This window comes from Ranitomeya variabilis, chromosome 3, assembly GCF_051348905.1.
Source record: "Ranitomeya variabilis isolate aRanVar5 chromosome 3, aRanVar5.hap1, whole genome shotgun sequence".
Classification (NCBI taxonomy): domain Eukaryota; kingdom Metazoa; phylum Chordata; class Amphibia; order Anura; family Dendrobatidae; genus Ranitomeya; species Ranitomeya variabilis.
Genome location: NC_135234.1, coordinates 73,664,643 through 73,684,127, shown reverse-complemented (window position 1 = coordinate 73,684,127; position 19,485 = coordinate 73,664,643). Strand labels below are relative to the sequence as shown.

Below are 19,485 nucleotides of genomic sequence, written 5' to 3'. Positions count from 1 at the left end.
GGGCATTAAAGTCCTCTTTTTTACATCTGTTTGTGCTGTTTCACTTTTTGTTTAATATATATATATATATATATATATATATATATATATATATATATATATATATTAGCTATTGAACCCGTTCTACGCCCGGGTGGCGAGCATTTATATTGGAATATGGTCTCCATCCTGGTATGTGCTGCTCCTATCCTGTCATATGCTGCTCCATCCTGCGCCCCCATCCTGTCATGTGCTGCTCCACCGTGTCATGTGCTGCTCCATCCTGCGCCCCCATCCTGTCATGTGCTGCTCCACCGTGTCATGTGCTGCTCCATCCTGCATCCCCATCCTGTCATGTGCTGCTCCACCGTGTCATGTGCTGCTCCATCCTGCGCCCCCATCCTGTCATGTGCTGCTCCACCGTGTCATGTGCTGCTCCATCCTCATCCCCATCCTGTCATGTGCTCCCATCCTGCGCCCCCATCCTATCACGTACTGCTCCATCCTGCGCCCCCATCAGTGCGGGCGGCTGTGCTGAGTGCGGGCGGCTGTGCTGAGTGCGGGCGGCTGTATGTGGCTGTGCTGAGTGCGGGCGGCTGTATGTGACGTGGCTGTGCTGGGTGCGGGCGGCTGTGCTGGGTGCGGCAGCTGTGGACGGCTGTGCTGGGTGCGGTGGCTGTACTGGGTGCAGCGGCTGTGCTGGGTGCAGCGGCTGTGCGTGGCTGTAGGCGGCTGTGCGTGGCTGTGGGAGGCTGTGCTGGGTGCGGCGGCTGTGCGTAGCTGTGGGCGGCTGTGCTGGGTGCGGCGGCTGTGCTGGGTGCGGTGGCTGTGCTGGGTGCGGCGGCTGTCCGTGGCTGTAGGCGGCTGTGCGTGGCTGTGCTGGGTGCGGAGGCTGTGCATGGCTGTGGCGGCTGTGCGTGGCTGTGCTGGGTGCGGCGGCTGTGCTGGGTGCGGCGGCTGTGCTGGGTGCGGCGGATGTGCTGGGTGCGGCGGCTGTGCTGGGTGCGGCGGCTGTGGGTGGCTGTGCTGGGTGCAGCGGTTGTGCGTGGCTGTGGGCGGCTGTGCTGGGTGCGGCGGCTGTGCGTGGCTGTGCTGGGTGCGGCGGCTGTGCGTGGCTGTGGGCGGCTGTGCGTGGCTGTGGGCGGCTGTGCTGGGTGCGGCGGCTGTGCTGGGTGCGGCGGCTGTCCGTGGCTGTGGGCGGCTGTGCGTGGCTGTGGGAGGCTGTGCGTGGCTGTAGGCGGCTGTGCGTGGCTGTGGCGGCTGTGCATGGCTGTGCTGGGTGCGGCGGATGTGCTGGGTGCGGCGGCTGTGCTGGGTGCGGCGGCTGTGGGTGGCTGTGCTGGGTGCGGCGGCTGTGCGTGGCTGTGGGCTGTGCGTGGCTGTGGGCGGCTGTGCTGGGTGCGGCGGCTGTGCTGGGTGCGGCGGCTGTGGGCGGCTGTGGGCGGCTGTGCTGGGTGCGGCGGCTGTGGTCGGCTGTGCTGGGTGCGGCGGCTGTGCGTGGCTGTGGGCGGCTGTGCTGGGTGCGGCGGCTGTGCGTGGCTGTGGTCGGCTGTGCTGGGTGCGGCGGCTGTGCGTGGCTATGGGTGGCTGTGCGTGGCTGTGGGCGGCTGTGCTGGGTGCGGCGGCTGTCCGTGGCTGTGGGCGGCTGTGCGTGGCTGTAGGCGGCTGTGCGTGGCTGTGCATGGCTGTGCTGGGTGCGGCGGATGTGCTGGGTGCGGCGGCTGTGCTGGGTGCGGCGGCTGTGGGTGGCTGTGCTGGGTGCGGCGGCTGTGCGTGGCTGTGGGCTGTGCGTGGCTGTGGGCGGCTGTGCTGGGTGCGGCGGCTGTGCGTGGCTGTGGGCGGCTGTGCTGGGTGTGGCGGCTGTGCGTGGCTGTGGTCGGCTGTGCTGGGTGCGGCGGCTGTGCTGGGTGCGGCGGCTGTCCGTGGCTGTGGGCGGCTGTGGGAGGCTGTGCGTGGCTGTAGGCGGCTGTGCATGGCTGTGCTGGGTGCGGCGGATGTGCTGGGTGCGGCGGCTGTGCTGGGTGCGGCGGCTGTGGGTGGCTGTGCTGGGTGCGGCGGCTGTGGGCTGGGTGCGGCGGCTGTGCTGGGTGCGGCGGCTATGTGTGGCTATGGGTGGCTGTACGTGGCTGTGGGCGGCTGTGCTGGGTGCGGCGGCTGTGCGTGGCTGTGGGCTGTGCGTGGCTGTGGGCGGCTGTGCTGGGTGCGGCGGCTGTGTGTGGCTATGGGTGGCTGTACGTGGCTGTGGGCGGCTGTGCTGGGTGCGGCGGCTGTGCGTGGCTGTGGTCGGCTGTGCGTGGCTGTGGGCGGCTGTGCTGGGTGCGGCGGCTGTGGGCGGCTGTGCTGGGTGCGGCGGCTGTGCGTGGCTGTGCTGGGTGCGGCGGCTGTGTGTGGCTATGGGTGGCTGTACGTGGCTGTGGGCGGCTGTGCTGGGTGCGGCGGCTGTGCGTGGCTGTGGTCGGCTGTGCGTGGCTGTGGGCGGCTGTGCTGGGTGCGGCGGCTGTGGTCGGCTGTGCTGGGTGCGGCGGCTGTGCGTGGCTGTGCTGGGTGCGGCGGCTGTGCGTGGCTGTGGTCGGCTGTGCTGGGTGCGGCGGCTGTGCGTGGCTATGGGTGGCTGTGGGCAGCTGTGCTGGGTGCGGCGGCTGTGCGTGGCTGTGGGCGCCTGTGCGTGGCTGTGGGCGGCTATGGTCGGCTGTGCTGGGTGCGGCGGCTGTGCGTGGCTGTGGCCATTTTCTTGGTCCTGCTCCCGGAGTCGGCGCCTGCGCAGTCCGCGCTTTCCGGCGCCATTTTCTTGAAGACACTGCAATGTGTCTTCAAGAAAATGGCGTCGGAAAGCGCGGACTGCGCAGGCGCCGATTCCGGGAGCAGGGGGACAGTCACGGCCCGGAAGCGCGTCGGTGGAACGGGTCAGGTAAGTATACTCACCCTCCGCCTCCTGGCTCGTCCCTGCTTGTCCGGTGGAGATCGCGGTGTGCGTTCAGCGCTTACGCATACCGCGATCTCCTGGGAGCGTCGCTCTGTGCGGTCCAGACTGCGCCGGCGCTTGCGCTTGCGCAGTCTATAGAGGCTTCGGACAGAGTGACGCTCCCAGCGTTATATTATAGATATATAAAATTTTAGGTGCCAGAGGGCTTCAAGAGATTGTCCTGGATTAGAAAACTATGACTGTCTTTTTACAAAAATAGCGCTGCCCCCGTCTACAGGCTGTGTGTGGTATTGTCTCTCTGCACTATTCACTTTAGGGGCTACAGAAAACCCGAGTCAGTGCCCACCACCTCATTGCACTTACACGTAGTGATGAGCAAATATACTCGTTACTCGAGATTTCCAGAGCACGCTCGGGGGTCCTCCGAGTATTTTTTAATTCTCGGAAATTTAGTTTTTCTTGCCGCAGCTGAATGATTTCCATTTGGAATGTTTTAGCTGTTTTTAATTGTGTGTAGTGTTTCTTCGGTTTGGAAATAAAAATATTTTTGTTTCTTGCTTAAATTTTGTGGTGATCCTAGTCTTTATGCATGTACCTTTTCTCTTTAATATTTATGGTGTACTATGCTTTACATGCATTATAGTGAGCCCACTCTACTTTATTGTTATAATATTAATCGATGGTGCCCACTTTAAAATAAGAATTTTGCATTCGCTCATCACTAGTTACACGTTGCGGTGTTTCGGACAGCGCGCAGTCTGCTGTACTGTTCTCACTGTCAGGGATTCAATGATCCTATTAAAGTGAATAGATTGTCATTGCTATCGTATGAACGGAAGCCGTAATACCAGTGTGATCAAGAGGAGCCTACAGTTATCTTTCTGCTATCAGCCAAGCAGACCTGACCTCCCCAAATACATTCATGCTCATCTTGGCACAGCGTGCATGTTTGTTAAAATGGAAGCATCTCATGATCGTTACTGGGACGAAGATCGCAACGCAATTCTCGGATTAGCCATGCTGTCATGTTCTGGTTGGGAGAGCTGACGGCCACTCCGAGCATTGCGTTGCGATGAGTATTGGACTGGGATGCCAAGGGCCCACCAGTAACCAACTCCCCATTTTTCAGCTGCATGCAAATGTGAAGTTATCCACAATCACAAATTTATATAACAACGAACTGGGTAGATTGGTAAATGAAGTACTCCTTGCTTGTATTTGGGCCGTATTCCCCCCATAGCGTAAGCACTGTGTTTTTGTTGAGCCGGACAGTCTGCTGCAGTTGCCAATTCTAGCAGCGTGGATGTGATTTAATGAAAACTCTGCAATTAAACTGCGGTTGAACTGTGCATTTTTTCACAAAAAAAATGAGTCTGGAAAAAATAAATGCAGAATTGTGTTTGGGTGCAGAACCCCAGCGTTTCTGTACTAAATAAGCAGAAAAAAAATCCTGCTTCACATCTACATCAAAATGCATCAAAAGGAGGAAAATGCAACACAAAAGCTGCAAAAATGCAGCAATCAGACCAGACTGTTAAGAATTTTTGTGCAGGAAAAAAAATGCAGTGCTTTCGCATATGGGGCCAGGACTTTAGGGTAAGGCCAGACGTAGAGGCCATGGTGCAGCTACAATGTAGTACAAAAGACGTGCTGCTTTTTTTTGTATCGGTGTAGTAACTTGTACGTTTATAAAAAATACACATTTTTTGTAATGATCCGATGGGCCAGTCATGAGAAATCTAGCGTAGAAGACATATGCAAATCAGTCTGGAAGTGCACAGGGGCGTGTTAATGCACTTGGACTGCTGTACCAAATGTACTGGCACGCCCCTAGTGCACTTTCAGCCAGATTTGCCTGTGACTAGAGTGCTAATGACTGGCTCATCAGATCTCAACAAGAAAAGTATAATTTTTTATTGGAGGACTTATAGAGCCATACTAATACATCCATATGTTAATATGTTCTGACAAGGTCCCTTTAATGCTGTTAGCCCATGAACTCTCTTACACCACATATACAGGTATTCTCTAAACAGAACTTTCTAATTCTGAAAATTAAGAAAAATTAAATTGCCATTTTCCAGCATTTTTCCCACGTGCTGCTTAGTTGTGGGAGGGTCACAAGACCTCTTCATTGCGCCGTTGTACAATAATAACCCCACCCTTGAGGAGCCAGTGCTTTGTCCCAAAGCCTCCCAATAGAGGGCAGTGCTTTCTTCAAACCCACCCACGAGGAGCCAGTGCTTTCTCCCAATAGAGGGCTGTATTACCAGGAGGGATCCCTCTACGGCACTGATGCTGGCGAGAGCTACAACCATAAGAGGCGCTATCATTTACATCACAGTTATCTCTGCACAGAAGTACTTATTATTTTGCGTAAAACCTATTTTGTGTTTTTAGGTCAGTTCTCATCTTCTTTAAACCTAATATCCTTCTGTTTCTCAGATGAACCTTTTAGTAGTCACATCGGTACAGTGAAAGAATGGAGATCACTAGTAACAATGGCCACGTTGTCGCCTACAATGGACAGATCATTACATTTCAGCTACTACAGAGAAAGAGCTCGGACTCGGCAGAGAGAAATGTTCTTGCTTTCTCGAGGAAGGCGTTCAATTCCGAGAGTGGACGTTTCATTGAGGCCTCTGGTGGGGAGTACAACGTCCCGTGGAGTAAGTCCGCCCTGGAACTGGCCTTCGTACGCTGTGTGGCAGATGCCAGAAGCGGCATTAGGCTTCCATGCGTTTTGCTGAGGACTTGTAAAAGAAAGTCTAGCGGTTGTTTCAGGCTGATTCTGCTTCTTCTTCACTCGTCTAATGAACTGGAACCCTACTCCAAGTTCAAAGTGAACTCGGAAACCATGGACGATCTCTCCATAACTGATGGCCCCACCGTTCTGTGGAGACAACAGGAAAATCTCCTTTACGTCTCATCTTTAACTTCAGAAGTTTTAACGGCTCCAATCAATATTTCCGCTCTTCTTTGGGCTGGTACTGTTGAAGAAGGAACTTGTATTTTGGGGATAACAAGCATGAGATTGGATAGTGAGCATCTAACAAGCTCTTCTCTTCCTAATAGAACTCTGCAAGGAAAGGAGTTTATTTTGTATTGCATTGATAATCAGAAAGCTGTGCCGGGATCATGTCTTGTTCCGCATGTCTACTCCAGCGTGCTGCGATGCCTTGAAGTTTGCATGATGCAAAATGTTAATGGCAGATATGAGACGGCAGCAATAGCAGCCAGCAGTAAGCAATTGATCTGGTTCCATAATGGAGTCCCTAAGCAGGTCTGCCAGCTTCCCGCTGAAAGCCTTTCAAAGTTACAGGTTGCATATACAAGCCAAGCAGATACATTATGTGTTCTCTCCTTCTCTTCTGGGGATGCCTGCGGAATATGGAAAGACGGATGGAAGGTATTTGTGAGGCTATATTATACTTTGTACATGTAAGCAGATTTTTCATGAAGATGTCTTTATACAGGACATATCTATCGGGCATACGTGTTCCATCAGCAGATGTCTATCACCATCGCCCCGTACATCAGTATTAAGGGCTAGTAAACCTCTGATAGAAGCTTAATCATTCAAGAAGAATCAAGGATTAAAGTGCCTGATTCTTCTATCCCTCCGACATCATTTATCAAGAGAATTTTGGGTTAACCCCATACACTGTTGCCCGATGGCCTTTACACTTTGATGAGATGGGCAAACTCAAACAGTAAAGTTTGGCATCCGTACCGAACACCCACTGTTCGGGTACAGACACTGAACACGGACTTCACCAGGAAGTCTGTGTTACTGTTTGGGTTCAACCGAAACATCAGGTGTTTGCCGTGCTGTCATGTGCATGACAGCGTGGCTAACACCGCTTCTGATCGGCAGTAAAATCATCCCCGCCGGTCAGAGAGCCGTGGTTCCCACGCTGTCAAAAGGTATAATGTTTACCTCTGGTCACTGGTGTCAGGTGATGGGACTACTGCTCCCATTAGCCGACGCCTGCTGCCGCTAACAACAGTGAGAGTAGGAGCGGCGGATGGGAGTATTCATCAGGCGGCTCCTTCGCTGTAAATAAGTAATTTAAAAAAAAAAAAAAGCAGTGTGGGTTCCCCTGTATTTTTGATAACTAGCCAGGCAAAACTCAGCTAAGGGCAGCGACCCTCAGCTGACAGCTTCAGCAAGGCTGGTTATCGAGAATAGAGGAGATTAGAAAAAATGGTGTGGGGTCACCCTCATTTTTGACAACCATCCAAGCTAATGCAGACAGCTGGGGGCTGCTATTCTCAGGCTGGTAAGGGGCTATGGATATAGCAACCCCCAGCCTAAAAATAGCAGCCCACAGCCACCGAGAAAAGGCACATCTATTAGATGCGCTAATTCTGGCGCTTTGCCCGAGTCTTCCCACTTGCCCTGTAGCGGTGGCAAGTGGGATTCATATTTGTGGGGTTGATGTCACCTTTGTATTGTGACCCCCAATTTTTAGGATGGGGGTGCCAATATCCATGGCCCCTTACCAGCCCGAGAATACCAGCCCCCAGCTGTCTGCTTTAGCAAGGCTGGTTGTCAAAAATGGGCGGGGCCCCATACAGTTTTTTTTATTATTTATTTAAATAAGTAAAAAAAACAGCGTGGGCACCCTATTATTCTTGATAACCTGCCTTGCTGAAGCTGACAGCTGAGGGTTGCAGCCCCCAGCTGTGAGTTTTGCCTGGCTGGTTATCAAAAATACAGAGGAACCCATGCGTTTTTTTTGTTTGTTTGTTTTTATTTACAGCGCAGGAGCCAGCTGATGAATACTCCCATCATCTGCTCCTGCTCTCACTCGGCTGATGGGAGCAGTAGTCCCATCACCTGACGGAGGTAAACCCTATATGAGATATTTCAGTTTTTCTTTTTTAATAAATTTGCAAACATTTCTACATTTATGGGTTTTTTTTTCAATCAAGATGGGGTGCAGAGTGTACATTAATGAGAAAAAAATGAACTTTTTTGAATTTAACAAATGGCTGCAATGAAAGAAAGAGTGAAACATTTAAAGTGGTATGAATACTTTCCGTACCCACTGTATATCTTACCTGCTCATTTAGTCATAGGCGTATGCTTCATTCGTTCTGTCACAGTTTTCACTGTCCACGCAATCTGAATGATGTTCCCGGGGTTGCGCCAACGTCACTGGAATCCACTTTGAAAAATTCCACGCTTGCACAGTGTAACGTGGGGTCACGAATGCGCCTTGTCGAGCGGCTCCCTGCGCATGCGTATTGAAGCTGTGTGTAGTACCCAACTTCACTGTGTACGGCCGGAGCCGCTCGTCACAGCGCATGCGCGACTCCTCGATCGACGCTGTGCATGCGCGACTCCTCAATCGACGCTGTGCATGTGCTGCTCCTCAATCGACGCTGTGCATGCGCGGCTCCTCAATCGACGCTGTGCATGCGCGGCTCCTCAATCGACGCTGTGCATGCGCGGCTCCTCAATCGACGCTGTGCATGCGCGGCTCCTCAATCGACGCTGTGCATGCGCGGCTCCTCAATCGACGCTGTGCATGCGCGGCTCCTCAATCGACGCTGTGCATGCGCGGCTCCTCAATCGACGCTGTGCATGCGCGGCTCCTCAATCGACGCTGTGCATGCGCGGCTCCTCAATCGACGCTGTGCATGCGCGGCTCCTCAATCGACGCTGTGCATGCGCGGCTCCTCAATCGACGCTGTGCATGCGCGGCTCCTCAATCGACGGTGTGCATGCGCGGCTCCTCAATCGACGGTGTGCATGCGCGGCTCCTCAATCGACGGTGTGCATGCGCGGCTCCTCAATCGACGGTGTGCATGCGCGGCTCCTCAATCGACGCTGTGCATGTGCCGCTTCTCAATCGACGCTGTGCATGCGCGGCTCCTCAATCGACGCTGTGCATGCGCGGCTCCACAATCGACGCTGTGCATGCGCGGCTCCACGATACACTGCGCAAGTGTGGGATTTTTCAAAGCCGATTCCAGTGACCTTGGTGCAACCCCGAGAACATCATTCAAATTACGTGGGTGATGACAACCGTGACTGAACACAATGAAGCACTCCGCTATGACTACTGTAAATGAGCAGGTAAGACCTAACTATATAAAGTGCTTTTTGCACATGATTCGACCACTGTTTTTAATGAAAAAATGTGTTGGTAATTGACATTGCATCACTAAGAACTGACTGGGGATATCGCTAACAACGTATTTATACCAACTTATGCTTTGCTAATTTCTTTTGTTTTGCTTCAGTCTATGTTGTGCATAGTCCCTTCAGGCATGTTAGTGTATTTCTTTTTAGGCTCCTATGTTCCTTTTAATTAAAGGGATTGTCGACTACTAGGATAGCCCCTTCTCCTACCCCACGCTTGGCCCCGATAAAATAATAAAGCCTATACTCACCTCCTGTGTCGGCGCCATTCCAGTGGTGTTAGCACTCGCGGTCCTGGGGCTCTCGTGCGGTTGTTGTGACACGTGAGCCTGGGGCCCACTCAGCGCTGGCGTCACTGTCTCCGAATTGAACTTGAAGAGGAAGTCCGGGCTGCAGCTGATCTGACTTTTTCTTCATGTTCAATTTGTGTGAAGGCGGCGGGGCCACTGACGCAAGCGCTGACTGGGCTCCGGGCTCATGTGTCATAACAAACTTGGGAGCCCCGACACTGCTGGAACGGCAGGGAGTATAGGCTTTATTATTTTATCGGGACCAAACATTTAGATCAAGAGGAGATTGTCCTAGTAGTGGACGACCCCTTTAAGGGAGTTATCTGTCACAGCTGAGATGAAAATGTGAAAACTCGTAATGAATGTACAGTACATATCTATATCTTTACAGACCGCTGCCACCTGGAAACATGTGAGAAATATACTGGTGGATGATTTTATCGGCAGCGGCTCAGATCAAGTTCTTCTGCTGTTCAATGATGATCTGAGCAACTCCCCCGAGCAGCGGCCATTCAGACTCACCAATTGTGGAGACATCGATTACCCAGTAAGTGTGTGAGACAGTCCTGTTCTGTTACTGCTCTTATATATCACTAGATGGTGGCCTGATTCTAATGCATCGGGTATTCTAGAATATGCATGTCCACGTGGTATATTGCCCAGCCACGTAGTATATTGCCCAGTGACGTAGTATATTGCCCAGTGACGTAGTATATTGCCCAGCGACGTAGTATATTGCCCAGTGACGTAGTATACAGCACAGAGCCACGTAGTATATTGCCCAGCCATGTAGTATATTGCCCAGTGACGTAGTATATTGCCCAGCGACGTAGTATATAGCCCAGCCATGTAGTATATTGCCTAGCCACATAGTATATTGCCCAGTCATGTAGTATATAGCCCAGCCACGTAGTATATAGCCCAGCCACGTAGTATATTGCCCAGCCACGTAGTATATTGCCCAGCCACGTAGTATATTGCCCAGTCACGTAGTATATTGCCCAGATATGTAGTATATTGCCCAGTCACGTAGTATATTGCTCAGTCACATAGTATATTGCACAGCGATGTAGTATACAGCACAGAGCCGCGTAGTAGATTGCCCAGCCACGTAAGTGACAGGTTAAAAAATAAACATACTCACCTTCCGATCCGAAGTCCCCTTGTAGTTAGAACATACTCACCATACTTGTAGTTCTGTCGCCTTTGCGCGGTACAGGTGGCAGCTTCCGGTCCCAGGGTGTGATGACGTCGCGGTCACATGACCATGATGTCATGGCAGGGCCTGTGATGACGTCGCGGTCACATGACCGTGACGTCATGGCAGGTCCTGCTCGCGCAGGCCCTGTGATGACGTCGCGGTCACATGACCGTGACGTCATGGCAGGTCCTGCTCGCGCAGGCCCTGTGATGACGTCGCGGTCACATGACCGTGACATCATGGCAGGTCCTGCTCGCGCAGGGCCTGTGATGACGTCGCGGTCACATGACCGTGACGTCATGGCAGGTCCTGCTCGCGCAGGTGCGCAGGGCCTGTGATGACGTCGCGGTCACATGACCGTGACGTCATGGCAGGTCCTGCTCGCGCAGGCACGCAGGGCCTGTGATGACGTCGCGGTCACATGACCGTGACGTCATGGCAGGTCCTGCTCGCGCAGGCGCGCAGGGCCTGTGATGACGTCGCGGTCACATGACCGTGACGTCATGGCAGGTCCTTCTGCCATACGATAATTGGTACCAGAACCTGCCGCTTGCACAGAGCGGTTACCGGAGGGTGGCGAGGAGCGGGAAAGGCAGCGGAAGGTGAGTATATAATGATTTTTTATTTTTTTTAACATTAGACCCTTTTACTATTGACGCTGCATAGGCAGCGTCAATAGTAAAAACTTGGTCACACAGGGTTAATAGCAGCGGTAATGGAGTGCGTTACCGGCGGCATAACGCGGTCCGTTACCGCCGGCATTAACCCTGTGTGAGCGGTGAGCGGAGGGGTGTATGCGGGCGCCGGGCAGTGAGTGCGGGGAGTAAGGAGCGGCCATTTTCTTCCGGACTGTGCGTGTCGCTGATTGGTCGCGGCAGCCATGACAGGCAGCTGGCAAGACCAATCAGCGAACAAATAACCGTTACAGACAGAAGGACAGACGGAAGTGACCCTTAGACAATTATATAGTAGATATGGCCTAGACGATAACTGTGCACCTGTCTGGTCGGCCTGATATATACAGGTGACCTGAGAGCTTATATTAGAAAGGTAAAATTACAAGGTTCGGGCTAATTTGCAGTTTACTTGTTTTCAAAAATCTCAGTTCTCAAGAACGGATGGATGTTTAATTCAGTCGTTTACTGCTTGTTGCCAGGGTCACCGGCCACCTTTTAGGGGATGATGGTCTTCTTTTTAAGAAGCCAAGTGTTTTACAAGCTGCTTGCTTTAGAGCTTGGAAGCACTGCTCTGACGCTAGCAGAGCGCTGGGCCACTCACTTTCATTGCCCCTGTGCGCCTCCATTTCTGCAGAGGCAAAGCTGCCTCTTACAGCAGCATCTGAGAGCGCACAAACCAGTGGCTCCTCCATGCTGCAGGTCTGAACTGTCACAAGCAGGGGCACACCTTCCCTTTGAAAGCAAGAAGCCAAAAAAGAAAAGAAATCATGAGAATAACGCCATGTTCACACATTCAGTATTTGGTCAGTATTTTACCTCAGTATTTGTAAGCCAAAACCAGGAGAAAGGTATCAGAGGAAAAGTATAATAGAAACATATGCACCACTTCTGCATTTATCACCCACTCCTGGTTTTGGCTTACAAATACTGAGGTAAAATACTGACCAAATACTGATGTGGTCTAATCCTCTAAAACTGACGCTGAAACATCTAGATATTTTTTACAGCTACACCCACTAATTTACCATACTTTGATTGCAGGGAAATAAAATAGCAAAAAACATTTTTTTTTTATTATAAACCCTATTTTACCTACCAAAAAAAGATGTAAAAAAAATCTCAGGTATTTTTACCACAAATTGTCAAGGTTTTGTAATGTTGTGTGTACAGGTAAAACTCGGAGACTGCGATTCCTCAGTAGAAACTATGTCGCCTGGGGCACGTACTTTGTAAAAACAAGTGCTTTTAGCAAGTGCACACAAACATGTTAAAATCATGATAACACCATCTGGTGAGAGTCAAGTGTTACTGTACGTGTCCCCGAGGGCAGGGGTGGATGTAACGCGGACTCCTTCTCAGCCGTGTCGGGCTGGGGCTAAACGCCATCGTTGGCCCCAGATCACAGCGTGCAGCATAATACAGGTGATGGGATCACATGGCGACATCACAACAAGCACGTTGCAAAAAAATCTTACCTGGTTCTGACTTTTTGCTCCTTGCTCGTCTCGGTAGTCTGCAGGTCACAATGTGACCTCATTGATCAGCATTATGGGCCGATGTAGCAACATCTGATAGCCATCTTTGGCCAAAGTCACCGTCTGGCCACTGCAGTATTTTTACATACTTATTATGGCGCCTCGTACTGGTATTTTAACTTCCTAGTGCACTGATACTTATTGACTGGGGCTGCCCCCTCACGTAGAGGAGAATCCACACTGCCGGTCTGAGTGACCCGGACCACCAATGCTTGATGTTTTAGGGGAACATTCTAAATGGGAATCAGATTTTAAAGCAGGTCTGCCATCTCCTTCAGAACTGGTAAAGCCATGTTCACACTGCATTTCTGTGGTGCATTGGTTTGACCCGAATTCTCCCACAAACCAAAATCAGACCAACCCCAATTGGGGCAATAAACTGCATTGACACAGAGTTCATGTGAACCCTGTTTGTGCTTTATTTATTTTTTTAAAGGGAACCTGTCAGCTTAAAAAAAAATAAAAAGATTCTATTAACCTGCACATATGGGGTCAATCTGCTGGATCATTGTGTTCTGAAGCAGCCCAGCATCAGCACTGAGAGTCCCGCTGCCAGGAGGAAATTAAGTTTATTCCTCCCGCAACCTCTGGCTTTCAGTCATAGTGGTGGGCCAGCGCAGCTTCAGTCACCGCTCAGTGAGTGACTGTAGCCGTGCCCCTGCACTGACTGACAGCAGCTCAGCATGAGACCCGGCTGTCAGTCAATGTAAAGGGTGCGGTTACAGCTACCACTTTCTGTGAACTGAGCTATGACTAAGCTGCATCGGCACTCCCCTATGACTGAAAGCCTGAGACTGCTGGGAGGAATAAAGTTAATTTCCTCCTGGCAGCGGGGCTCTCAGTGTGGGTGTTGGGCAGTTTCAGAACGCCATATCTGCAGGTTAATAGTGTTTTTCTTTACATGACAAGTTCCCTTTCAATGTGTTCATCTGTTTACACTGTCCCAGAAACATAGTCTGTGATGTTTCTATAAAGGTCTGTAAGAATAGATAGTTTCAGGAAAAAAAAACACTTGATCTATGTTTGTGTCATTGTTTGGAAGTTTGAATCCAATTTTTAGGAGGATTCAGTTGAACTCCTCAAAAGCACGAGTGAACAGGGCCTGAGATACAATTGGGCAACTTTCATCCCCCACACCTGACTGCAGTTTGACAGATAGGAGAGCAGGAGCAAAGGCAAAGACTCCTGAAGCAGCTAGGAAACTAAAAACACATTTCTTCTAGGAATGGAGCCTTACAGGCTTCATATGAGCTGCAAATTGCCAAAAAGATTATTGGAGTCTTACATTTTTAGACTTAGGAGTCAAAGGCTGGACTGGAGTCCTGAGCTTACAGCTGCTATTCATTTCTCATGTGTCACCTTAATTAAAATGTTGTTTTTTCTGAACATGCCCATAATCACTAAAAAGCAGAGATATTGAAGATGCGGCATGTCGTGCTATTACTAGTCCGATGCCAGGATTTTTTCTCATTTTTTTTTTCCAGCCCGGCCGCCTGCGCCGTATATAGGTGACAGGCATACATCAGTTGTTCGGGCTCTTATCTGCAGACACGTTTTATATAGCACATTATTATTTCCTGAGCTTCCTCTCCGCCACTCAGTTATCAGATCTGCCCGTGGGCTGCGAGGAGAGAATAATCTTGTATAGGTCCTGCAGTAGGCTCTCTGCAGCCATTATAGCTGTCACCTGTGTCATTACTGGATTACGGGAAGTAAAGACAAACAGGGCATAGTGCAGAAGACACACGGGTGTGATGGCCACTCTGCTATCCAAGTCTTAGGCTATGTGCACACGTCCAGAATTGCCTCGGAAATTTCCACGGCAATTCAGGAACTCCCTGCCGCGGGAAAAACACATGTGGAATTGGCATGCGTTTTCCCGCTAAACACTAGCGTTTTAAAAGTGTAATTAGCTTGCAGAATGCTAGCGTTTTACAAGAGATCTGTAGCATCGCTTGGAAAACTGATTGACAGGTTGGTCACACTTGTCAAACATAGTGTTTGACAAGTGTGACCAACTTTTTACTATTGATGCTGCCTATGCAGCATCAATAGTAAAAAGATCTAATGTTAAAAATAAAAAAAAAATAAAAAAAATCGTGATATTCTCACCTTCCGGCGTCCCCCGCAGCCTTCCCGCTCCTCGCGATGCTCCCGGTCCCAGTAATGCCTAGCGGCAATGACCCCAGATGACGACCGCTACGTCATCATAGGTCATTGCCGCAAAACATCCTTGGGAGCAGGAGCATCGCGAGGAGCGGGAAGACTGCCGGGGACGCCGGAAGGTGAGAATATCATGATTTTTTCTTTTAATTCTTTTTTTTTTTTTTTTTTAACAATTATACGGTTCCCAGGGCCTGGAGGAGAGTCTCCTCCCCTCCACCCTGGGTACCAACCGCACATGATCCGCTTACTTTCCGCATGGTGGGCATAGCCACATGCGGAAAGTAATTGGATCAATGCATTCCTATGTGTGCGGAATCCCTGCAATTCTGCACAAAGAATGAACATGCTCTGGTTTTTTCCGGAATGCGATTCCGCCATGGAAAAAAACGCAACATGTGCACAAATAATGCGGAATACATTCTAAAAAGGATGCTTAATGTATGCGTTTTTTTCGCGGTTTTATAGCGGAAAAACACGTGAAAATTCCTAAATATGTGCACATAGCCTTAATTCGCTTGCACTGTTGCAAATTGTACAGTGTTTCCTCCAGGAGACAAAGACTACTAGAGAAGAAGGAGGAGAGATGGCGGCTTCCACATTATCTTCTTTTCTAGTGCAGCTGCCTTGACCTTGAACTTCACAAATTCTTTAAAAGGTTGTCCACATGTTTAACCACTTCCCATCTGAGACATTTTTCACTTTTGTCCTTTTGTTTTTCCTCTTTTTCTTTTTTTCAGTGACATGAGCGAGGACGTTTTTTTGCCGGGCCAAGCTGTACATTTTAATGACTCCATTCACTTCACCACATTTGTTTTTTGGATTCTGTTTTAATGCCCACTTGCGCTAAAAATGATTTGTCTTAATATCTCCGGAGATACAGAACTTGCAACGGGATAATATATGCTGTTTTACTTTTTTTTTCTGTTTGTTTAAACTACTGTTTGTTTTATTTTAGTTCTTTTATAGAACTTAAACCTATAAATTAATGATCACTTATGGTGGCAGCGGCTGCTGACTGTTGGTGGGCTCCAGAATGGACCCCAACATTAGTTAGAACCACATAAAGGTATGAATTATGAATTATGAAAATAATGGAATTGTGTCTATCAACCATAAAACTATTAAACCTTTAAGTTAATTAATTGACATATAATTTCTGATTGTGTTTTTATACATTTACTAAACACGCATTATTGTGCTTTATTTCAGACTGACCGTGTAGATGCTGACGGCGTTGGGTTCCAGGAAAATCATTTTCTCATGCTACAGACACTAGAAGCCAGATTGCAGGTTTACTTTGAATAAAGACGCTTCATTGTGTTAGTGGATTGTAGAACATGAAAGAAAGCTGACCAGAAGGTAAAGGGTGTTCTCATCTCCAAAATCCTATCCCAATATGTAGTACGTGTAATAATATTAGCAGATACCTCCAATGAGAAATGTAGTATAGTTCTTCTGTTAAGCTATGTCACTTGCCCCATGTGCAGGGCTTTGCAGTAACTTAGGGATCCATGATTATAACCACTCATATAGTGTTAGTGGTCGTAACCATTGATACCTAAGCTACTGCAATGCCCTGCACATGGTGTAAGTGACGTAGCTAATCAGAACTATACTGCATTTCTAATTGGAGGTATCTGCTAATATTATTATTACACCTACTACATTTTGGGCTAAGATCTTAGAGATGGGAATACCCCTTTAAAGGCAACCTGTCACCCCCAAAATCGATGGTGAGGTAAGCTCACCGTCATCAGGGGCTTATCTACAGCATTCTGTAATGCTGTAGATAAGCCCCCGATATGACCTAAAAGAGGAGAAAAAGAGGTTAGATGATACTCACCCAGGGGCGGTCCCGCTGCGGTCCGATGGGTGTCTCAGGTCCGGTCCGGCGCCTCCCATCTTCATTCCATGACGTCCTCTTCTGGTCTTCACGCTCCGGCGCAGGTGTACTTTTTTCTGTCCTGTTGATGGCAGAGCAAAGTACTGCAGTGCGCAGGCGCCGGAAAGGTCAGAGAGGCCCGGCGCCTGCGCACTGCAGTACTTTGCTCTGCCATCAACAGGACAGACAAAGTACGCCTGCGCCGAAGCGTGAAGACAAGAGGACGTCATGGAATGAAGATGGGAGGCCCCGGACCGGACCTGAGACGCCCATCGGACCCAAGCCGCCTCTGGGTGAGTATAATCTAACCTCTTTTTCTCATCTTTCAGGTTACATCGGGGGCTTATCTACAGCATTCCAGAATGCTGTAGATAAGCCCCTGATGTCGGTGAGCTTACCTCACCATTGATTTTGGTGGTGACGGGTTCCCTTTAAATCCGCTATTTATCTATTTCAGATTCCCATCAGTCGCATTTGCAGGGCTCCAGGTGGAGATGGTGGCCATACCACTTATCGCTCATCATTATTTTAATCCTTAACGTGACTGAATTAGCTTGAAACATATGTTATTTAGCGGCATCTATCATTTGCTTATTAAAGGGTCTTAAAGGGAACCTATCACCTGAATTTGGCGGGACCAGTTTTGGGTCATATGGGCGGGGTTTTCGGGTGTTTGATTCACCGTTTCCTTACCCGCTGGCTGCATGCTGGCTGCAATATTGGATTGAAGTTCATTCTCTGTCCTCCGGAGTACACGCCAGCGCAAGGTAATATTGCCTTGCGCTGGCGTGTACTATGGAGGACAGAGAATGAACTTTAATCCAATATTGCAGCCAGCATGCAGCCAGCGGGTAAGGAAAGGGTGAATCAAACACCCGAAAACCCCGCCCATATGACCCAAAACTGGTCCCGCCAAATTCAGGTGATAGGTTCCCTTTAAAGGCAGTAGACACCTTTGACGTGGAAAAATGCTGTTTACATATTTTAGATGTTTCCTTTGTTTGAAAAAATTATGCTAAATCTTAGTCTGCAATTTTATTCATTTTCTGGCCTTCTGATAGGCAGTTTGCAGCCTGATCCAAGTTTCAGATTTTTCTCATGTAGAAGTGTCTCTTCTAGTGATGAGTGAGTGTTCTCGTTTCTCGGGTTTTCCGAGCATGCTCGGGTGTTCTCCGAGTATCTTGGGCATGCTCGGAGATTATGTTTGTGTTCCTCCAGCTGTATGATTTGCGGCTGCTAGACAGCCTGATCACATGCAGGGATTGCCTGGTTGTTAGGGAATCACAACATGTATTCAGGCTGTCTAGCAGCCGCAAATCTTTCAGCTGGAGGAACACAAACATAATCTACAAGCACGCCCAAGGTACTCAGAGGACACCCGAGCATGCTCGGAAATCTCAAATAACGAGTACACTCGCTCATCACTAGTTCTTAGCAGTCCCCTCCATTATAATCTGGTGTTCATAGATCCTGTAGATTCTATTCCTTTCTTATCATAGAATGCCTCACTAAAATCGGAAAATACTTATTGATCGTAAATAAGATTGAAACCTGAAGACGTAAACCACGGAGTGAATGGTGATGGATGGTAATTACTCTGTGCCGCTTACAGGCTAATTTACTTTCACTTGAAGAACTGCAGCGCCACGTACAAGTCCAAGATGGAGTGCTTGACTCTTCCTGCGCTGCATTAGTGCACATGTCTCTGGGCCTGGAGACGCCTGTCCTCTCTGCAGGGAAGGTACAGTGACACCTTGTGATCTCATGGGGATAACTGGTAAAAATCCACAGAACGGTGTGCGCACACATTATCTATCTGCTGCGGTTTGGGTCGTGTTTTTTCCGTGCAGTTTTGTGACAAAACCTGAAACATTTCCTAGTACTTGAGGTCAATTTTACACTTTGATTATTTTTTATTTCATTAATTTTTTATTTCATTATTTTTTTCCCTGTCAAGTTTTACAGCTTTTTTACAGTATTTTTTCCCCATTTCAATGCATGGGGAAAACAGAAATAAGAGCGGCACAAACATGCATATTTGCCTGCCAACACATCAGTATTTGCAGCATAGTTTTCTACTGATAATACTTCACCATGTCAACATGTCTTCCAGTGTAGAAAGTACTGTTCAGATACAAAAGCAAAATCTCAGTGTTTAGCTGAGGGGCCGAGTGTCCCACAATTACAACTTTTCGCTTATCCACAGGATCGGTGCCAAGTCTCTGACCACTGGGGTCCCACTGAAGGGACTCCCACCAATTACAAGAGCAATGGCGGTTTTTGCTGTCCTGCTGGTAATGAGTTTAGGGGCAGTGTGCATGGGTGATACCTGTGCCATTCGAAACAGGGAACACAGGACCCCCATTGTCATGATTGGTGGTACCTGAAACTAAAATGAACCTATCACCTATCTTATGGAAAGATGGTAACTTGTAATTGTGAGAGGAGTAAAGCGTCAGTGAATTAGCAGAGGATAGACACAAGTTTAGTTATTCATCTGCACTGTTTTTTTGAACAGGAAAGGAACTGGGATCGAAAATGTCATTGTGCAAATGAGATGTTATATATTGGACTTGTCAATCACAGGTTCCTGTTGTGAATCCTTTTGCCATTACAGGGCTGTACAATTTAAATATGCAAATTGCCTCTCTACAGATGAAGAGGACTAGCTTTAACTT

General features: G+C 49.2%; 1 protein-coding gene across 5 annotated transcripts in view; it reads left to right on the top strand.

Annotated features, from left to right (window-relative positions):
* FANCB (FA complementation group B) overlaps positions 1–19,485 on the top strand; it is a 44,484-nt gene that overhangs the window by 6,348 nt on the left and 18,651 nt on the right. For all 5 annotated transcript variants that reach the window (XM_077294167.1, XM_077294168.1, XM_077294166.1 and 2 more), the window contains exons 2-5: positions 5,348–6,311; positions 9,738–9,893; positions 16,135–16,215; positions 18,420–18,548. In XM_077294167.1, the coding sequence (XP_077150282.1) occupies positions 5,385–6,311; positions 9,738–9,893; positions 16,135–16,215; positions 18,420–18,548 (1,293 nt within the window). In that variant the 5' untranslated portion in view covers positions 5,348–5,384. The remainder of the gene's footprint in view (positions 1–5,347; positions 6,312–9,737; positions 9,894–16,134; positions 16,216–18,419; positions 18,549–19,485) is intronic.